We start from the raw sequence: 8,370 nt of genomic DNA, 5'->3' as shown, positions 1-8,370 counted from the left end.
GGTTTCAACTCTTACTCCGACCTTTATCTCCTCCACAACCATCTTCGCGTTGAGTGGTTGCTCGGCCATCATCGGCCAAGCCAGCAACGGGACCCCAACGCATATGCTCTCTTGCGCTGAGTTCCATCCACAATGGCTCAAAAATCCATTGACACTTTCATGTGATAATATCTCCCACTGGTCTACCCAATCTCTCACTATCATCCCACTCTCTCTTATCCTATTTTTGAATCCTTCTCCAAGAATCTCTTCCACGTCATTTCTCGTGACCCACAGAAAGTTCACCTTAAGAATCAAACACGTCAATGATACAAAAAAAATACTTTATTTTACTCGGCATGCATTAATAACCATACATTACAATTAATGCCTAACTCGTTAAGTGTCGCATCCTAGACTAAAGTCATGGAATTTAGGTCGACGAAAGCTGGGTATGTCTATTTTAATAGTATATAAGATGAATATACAAATTTCTTTTGTAACTAATTAAATGGTTCATGGAATAGGTTATTCATTATTTATTTAATTTTTAGCTATTTGACGCCCTTTTTTTTGGTTATCTACAAGAATTTTCCATTATAATTCAAACACGTCATAAAATTAAAAACTTTTTGATTCGACATCTGCATTCATAAACTATACTGTAAGCCAACTTTTTGATTTACACCCTAAATTATTTAAGGTCATGAACATAGGTTTATTAATTAAAACTCTTTGAACGGTTCAATCAGAAACTTGTAAATATATAGATGAATAGACATCTAACTTTTATAACCATTTCATTGGGTTGGACGGTTGGTTAGAGACTTAGAGTACGTACCTTTGAATCTTCCAAGCCTAAAGCTAGTTCCATTAGCTGCTTGTTCGATAACTCTGCCTGCGTTCCAAACGCCACGTACAAAACCGGACGCCCTTCCTCTAGCTTCCGATCCAACCAACGGATCCAAGCCGGTTTAGTACTCCCTCGTTTATTAGGAGGATCTGTCAAACACAGTGGACCAACACACCACGACTTTTTTCTATTAGAGTTGGTGTAGTCAACGAATTTTGACTCAAGCTCGTAGAAGCTATTTACTAAAAACCCATGGCTTGTAGTGGTCGACATGATTTGGTCCGTAAATAGTTCGAGCGCTGGACCCGGAACGATGGTAGTACCAATGTTCAAATCACACTTTTTGACCTGGATCCATGGAAAGTCCGGTACAGCCACCGGTTCGATATCAGATTTTGTATCCGGTTCGGTAAAGAGATTGTGTTTGAAAACAGACATGCAGACAGCGGAGGCGTAAGAGTTAATGCCGTAGAAGACCAACCTAGGAATCTTGAACTTAGCTGCAGATTCTGATGTCCACCAGAGGAATCCATCTGAGACCATAAATGAAACTTGTGGAAGATTCTTGAGTGTTTCTTCAACGAATGGTTGGATAAGCTTCGTGGCGCGCGTGAAAGGCACGTAGAGTGACATGGAAGGGAGCTTGTCCGTGCTCTCGACGCCGGGAGGGATTCCGGTGATGTTTTCCGGGAAAGGGAGAGAGATGACTTTGAGGAAACCATAATCTATACTAATAAAAAGTAAGAGCTATAAGCTCCTAAGGCCGTTCACATATCACTTATTAACATTTTATACAATTTCCAGAATTATCTATATTAAGAATTATTTTAAACAACCTATCATGATTTGACATATCATTCATTAACATTTTTTTAATTTACAGAATTTTTTAGAAAAAGGAAATTTTAAATTTATGGAAATCAAAGAACTAAGCACAATATCCCACATCGGCTAGAAGTTTTTTAGACAATGGTTTAGAACCAATGTAAATAAGATTAATATGCTTCCAACAACGAATGAGCAGGAAATAAGATTAATATGCTTCCTGCTTCTTACACAAATCCTCATAATCTTAGTTTGTTTTCTTGACCAAGTTACCCATTTTTTCCTTTGTCAACTGTCTCAACACCGGCTTTAAAGCCTTCAACTTCTTAGAGAACCGAAAGAGAGTAGTAGTGGACATATGAAGAGGCTCAGTTTCCTTCCAAAAGTTATCAACCAGTGGTTTAAATTCTTCCAACCTGATACTCACATTGAAAAACTTAAACGGTTTACGACATTGGGTTAATCCATATTCAAATGTATGCGACAGCATAAGAGGTCCGAGCATCCCCCAACCTCAATAACACTATAAGACGCCGAATATAATTGCCTCCAAATATCATTTACCAAAACTCTATCAAGTTACTTAGATATTAAGCCATTCTCCCTTTTATTAGACCAGGTGTAGAGAGGTCCATGGGCAGCTAAATCCGTTAAAGCACCATAACTTACCATCCCCTTGAAATCCTGCATTCCTAAAGTGATCAGCGGATGATCATCCACTTGAGAATGCTCCAAGATATCTAAAGTGTCATTAAAATCTCCAAATATTATCCAAAACTCCTCGTCATGATCAGCCAATTTCACCGAGCATGTAATTAACTGTTCACTCTTATAGAATGGGCTGAGAACCACATCTCTACACCAAACCACCTAGAGACGACCTTGCCGATTATATTCATAGTTTGTCAAAATGGACCAATCCTTGAATAAAGTGTCACCCAATCTTTGAACCTTACTCTCCTTTACTCTACTCTCCAACAAACAACCAAACTGAAACTTATTTCCCTCCACCCACTTCTTCATAACGGAATGCTTAGTAGATTTTTTTAAACCGCGGAAATTCCAAAATAAGCCTAACATAATTAATGTTGAGGAAGATTCTTCTTACTCGAATCACAAGTAGAAGAAACGAAAACCGTTTTGTGAGCCATTTATGAGTCTCTAGGTAGTATCGAGCGCAACTAAGGAGCCACTTTGGGTTTTGAAGCCTTGTGAGGAACATCCTTTTCCACCAACATTACCAACTGATTTTAATCATCCACAGCCAACTTATCCTGCACAGCTAGTGTGTCAGCCATGTTACTCCCCGTAGCCGCCAATACATCTTCGGTAGAAGCCATTTCTATCACCACCTCTTCCTCTGTTTTCACATCCTCACCCAACTCATCTGTTTTCGCGAGAGCCGCGTAAGAGTTTGAGACCCCCAACCTATGTGACTCACGATGACGTGTAGGACTACGAGCAGATTTCTGAGGCGTGCTCCAACCATCATCAGCATTAGTAAGGGACACTTGGTCGCCAGCCAATGGAGGGTTATCCTTAGTTAAAACAACGGTACTCCCATCCAGAACAATTGTACCCACACTTGCTACTTCCATGTCAGTGGGAGCCTCATGAATAACTTCGTTGTTCAAATCACCCTTCAAAGCCTCCGCAAGACATGAGTCACGAAAATGACTCCACTTATGACAGCCACTGCACCTCGGCAGGAGCCAAGGGTATGAATACCGGATTACAGTCTTCACCTCGCCATCCTCCTCTCCAGTAAACACAAATTCTCGCGGTAACTCCTTTGTGAGATCTGCTTCCACCAACACTTGCGCTTCATCAAAACTTTCACAAGCTTCCGTCTTAGCATGAAGACGAACTGGATTACCCACCGCACTAGCTAAGAACTCCAGTCCCTTATGCGTGAACATAATGGGAGGGACATCCTGTAACTCCACCCATAGGTTAATAGAATTCATAGCCGGTTGCACTTCCTACGTGAAAGGCGACCACTTCGGAACAATCATGGGTTTTCCCATTATGTTGCACATACCTCTGTTCAAAACCCTTTTCCAAGGCGACTCATTACGCACACATAATTTAACTGTGGCTTTATTCAAATCAAACACATCGATCAAGGTTGACTTACCCGCCAGCCGCCAAATCTTATTCATGATCATATGAACCTTCCCCATATGGGGTGCTTTACCATAAAGAAACTTTCCAACCAAAAAATATTCCTTTACCTCCACAAACACCTCTCTCGAGACCACGACCCTCCCTTTCCCATCCACCTGTTCTACCACAAACTTTTACTTGGTGAAAATATGCCTTTTCGCAGCCCTAAGCCATGTCTTCTGCACCAAAGGATCAGCTACCGTCGATCCTGAATTATTCTTAATTAAACTAGATCTCCCCTCAAAACTCTCCCTCGATTGAGCCCCATTATGACTCTCCATACTCTGCCCCCTACCATCGTTATAAACCGAAATCTCTACAGAAAGCTTTGCCAAACCGTTACCCTCACCTTCTGGCGCCGAACCGCCCCAGTTTCAACCGGAGTGGCTGCCGCGGGCAACATCTTTGTTCAACACAAGAAAACCCTAAATCGCCTTTTGAGTCGCCCTTGCCACGTAAGCTTTTTTTTAATGTTGTTAGAACTTTAACCAGCTTTGATGTCCTTCTTCTTCAAAAGTTAGATTAGATGTTCTGAATTTAGAACGCAAATGCTTATATTTATGTTAATATATATATAAATCCCCTATCTATTAATAGAGTCAGCATTACAGAGCTCATGACACTTTTTATCAATTAACCCTCAAAATAACAAATTATTTACAATTCTCTGCCATTATATTTATTTTTAAAAAAAATTATAAATAAAAATGTTAAACCTAGACTTGCCTCTTCTCTCACCTATAAATACATTCTTTTTTTACTACCATATACATCACCCCTCACCAGAACAAGCTAAACAATTCTTACATCATCTACATTAACAATTTGCACATGCCTTTTTTCAACAGCGTTTTTCAATTCAACCCAAAGTTTCAACTAAATTATGGAACCTAATTTGTTCTTGCATCGGAAGGATATTTTTTTCCCATTCATGAAGCTTTATGTCCATCGCTTTTCATCATGGTTGGAGAAAAATAGCCAATACAAAACACCTAAAAATACATGATCGGGTTTGATAATATAATCTTGTGGACATAATGAATCATAAATTTTATACCTGATCGGATTCAATAATATAATTTTTAGGGTCAAATGAATCATATATTTTACACCGCATATATAGCCGTTTGTTAACATAAAATCCATATATGATTATGTAAATTTATGTAATAATATAGTTTTTAGGGTCTAATGATTCATAAATTACGACATATTAATATTTCAGCATAATGATTTTGGGAAAAAACAAACAAAAATCATAACACATTACGTAACAGATTATTTGCCTGTTTGAATCAAATACTGGTAAATAGAAAACTGTTATTTAAAATAACTAGGATTTATAGATGAGGATTTACTAGAATTTACTAGAATTTAGATCGCTATTATTATTAAATTTTTAACATTTAAACAAATAAATATAACAATTATTCGTTTTTTGTTTTAGATAACAAAATAAAAATAATATAAAAATATGTATAAGGAAAAACGAATATTCATCACCTCAGTAATCTGTTTAATGCCCTTTACTTTAGGAGCAAATAATCTTATCAATAAAATAAATTTAATATTTCCAAAATCACGTCTTAATAGTGTAATCCTTGATTATATTGCAAACAAGATGTGACTTGTTACTATGATTAGCTCCTCCAAAAGTGATTAAGTTTCAAAATGAATTTACCACATTACTAACAACATATAAATAGAGATACTTCAACCAGAAAAGGAATCATATACACCACACTTAATCCCTGAAAATAAATACCTAATAAAATATTTTATATTCTTTTTAATTTGCTTAATTGAAGAGAAGTGAAGTTTTGAAAAAATTAAAAATACAACCCTAATTAAAATTACTACCCGTAATATACATGTACTTCCAATCACCATTATTTCCACCAGATCACCAAATAAACAAAATCCCAATTTACAAACACTCTATCTTTTATTCTCTCATGGCTTCTTTCAACAAATGTTTGTGACTTGAAACCTTTCACAGTAGATAATAATAATGAACTATTTAATGTTAGTTTAGGTGATAAAATCCAATAACAAATGCCAAATTGCAACGACGATAACCCAATAGATAATAATAATAATGAATTCAAAATCAATTAAAAAAAATTTGACAAAAGAAATAATTCATATGTCAAATAAATTATATAACAAATTAAAAAAAAATATGAAATGATTTTCAGTAACATAATCCCGCGCGAGGTGCGGGTCGTTTACCTAGTATTAATTTATAACTGATAAAATATTATATTTAAAATCTATTGGTTTGTATTCAAGTTGTTATTGTATCATCATCGCCATAGAGTGTGTGTTTGTAAATTAGTGAAATATAATCGTTTATAATTTTGTACCTTCCGGACGTTATTTCATATATCGTTATAGAGATAAAAATACATATGATTGTGTACCCGATTTCCCTCTCATATATGGATACTTTTACTTGTTTTTTTTGTCGTTTTTTTCCTTCATTTTTAGCCTTTATATTCACTGATGCAGCGTAGCATTGATCCTTGATGGGCCTTTTAGTTTTACGTGGCCATCAAGTTACGGTCTTGTTTTCTTTTCCATTTTATAGTTTAGTCGGTTTCTCATCGTTTAGGCTTAGGGTTTTGTTTTGATTTTCCTGTGTCTCTATAAATAGAGAACGCAGAAGCATTGTACATTCATTCATATTTTTGCATCAATAAAAACCAAAAAAAGAGGTAGTCTTAACTACCCAAAAAAAGAGCTTTGTTTGTGGAAGCCCTGCAAAGAGGACTTGCAAACCTCGTCGACTTCGATATCGCAACTCGATCTCGACTCTATCTCTTGCGTTTACACCTTACCCTCTCTCTTCACCGTTGCTCTGTTTTACACCCTCAAAACAGAGTATCGAGTTGCTTTGTTTTTCTCTCCTCACCGCTGTTACGACTTGCTCTGTTTTCCACCACCAAAACAGAGTGTCGTTCTTTGTTCTGCTTCCGCCCCCTTATCAAATTTTTATAGCACTACAATAGCAATTACATTATACACTCGATAAATAAGTAAAAATGAGTTTTCGATCACAAGTGATGGAACATTACGTCACAAACACACTTTCTTCTCACTTCTTTTTCTAGAACATCATACATCGGCTCTAGTGTCGGTGAGATCCATCTCCGAAAGCGGGCAGCTTGAATATGACACATTTAATGAGAGACATTTCTTACTAAGCGGACATTTTAGTGAAATCATTTCAATTTCCTCTTTTAATAAGATAATTTTCTCATGTTTTGAGAGATATAATACAAACTTCCTCCTCATTTCAATGTCCTTTGATTACATGGTTTCGTCATGATCTTCGCTCTCTTTACCCACTTGGTTTAGATCTTGCATCGTGGAGTGGCATGGTGGTTTTATCTTGGATCCTTTTTCCGGCACTTGACTTTTGGGAATTCGTTCTCAACCTACATGCTGCCTTCTTTTTCAGGGATCTGAAGATTCATCATCTTTAGTGCGAGTTAGGTTTTTAAAAACTCGTCAGATTCTTTGTATTACAGTGTGATAATTTATCGTTTTGCGGCCAGTGATTTGGTCTTGGTCAGATTTCCGTCACTTTATATGGCATACCCCCTTATTGGATTTCACTATTTTTATGGTTTCAATACCACTTTATCTTTGCTTTAGATGTTTGTTCGTTAGCTTTCAAGCTTGTTATCTCTTGAATTGTAGTTTAATCCAGATGTTGTGTACTTGCTTAGACAATATACTGTGGCTTTCTTTCCAATTTAGTTATATTATGTTTCCGAGAAGAAAGTACCAAACCTTTGTTGACAAAAAAAATAGTAGACTAAATGTCGTTGAAATGCTTAAACATTAGTAGGAGTTTTTTAAGACTTGGTGTTAAGGAGCTGTCTAAAAACTGGTAGGACAACAAAACATTTTAAATGACAGCCTTTTCTTGTCAAATATTATGTTTTTCGATTATTTTCAAATGACTACGTATGTATATTTTCAATGAACAGAGATCTATGAAGTATATTAATTAATTTTTAAAAAGCTTGAACTTCTAACCGGTATTTTGATAATCTTGTTTTATTATAGGTTGGTTGCTAATAATAATGTACAAATTTTAGAATATGTACAATGAATTTTAGTGGTACCTTTTTATTTTCTAAGATAATTTGATCTAGGCCTGGGCATAAAAACCGTACCCGAATATCCAACCCGGAACCCGACCCAAAAAACCGGGTTTGGATTAGGTACGGATTTGTCTATAAAACCTTATTGGGTTCTATTTTCTAATACCCGTGGGTTCGGGTTAGGGTCGGGTAATATCCAGTACCCGTTTAGGTACCCATTAAACCCGAACATGTAAACATATTTATAATATTTATCATTAATATAATACAATTACCCCAAAATTATGACTATAATTTTGAATATTTCATTTAGTTTTATATCTAAATATCAAAAATAATCAAAATATCTAAAATATTTTGTTATGTAAGTCAAAATTTAACTAAATTTATTTAAATTTAATTATATTTTTTCGGGTACCCGGTAGTTCGGGT

The 8,370-nt window shown here is 35.9% G+C and overlaps 1 protein-coding gene across 1 annotated transcript in view; it reads right to left on the bottom strand.

The window, feature by feature from the left end:
• The window catches only part of LOC104766992 (UDP-glycosyltransferase 90A1-like), a gene marked incomplete at both ends in the record, with an annotated part of 3,014 nt that extends 1,469 nt beyond the window's left edge, over nucleotides 1-1,545 (bottom strand). Inside the window, 2 exon segments of the mRNA XM_010490989.2 lie at nucleotides 260-285; nucleotides 821-1,545. Of these exon segments, the coding sequence (XP_010489291.2) occupies nucleotides 260-285; nucleotides 821-1,545 (751 nt within the window).

This window comes from Camelina sativa, chromosome 19 (genome assembly GCF_000633955.1).
Source record: "Camelina sativa cultivar DH55 chromosome 19, Cs, whole genome shotgun sequence".
In the NCBI taxonomy this organism is placed as follows: Eukaryota; Viridiplantae; Streptophyta; class Magnoliopsida; order Brassicales; family Brassicaceae; genus Camelina; species Camelina sativa.
This window is presented reverse-complemented; position numbering and strand designations above follow the sequence as displayed.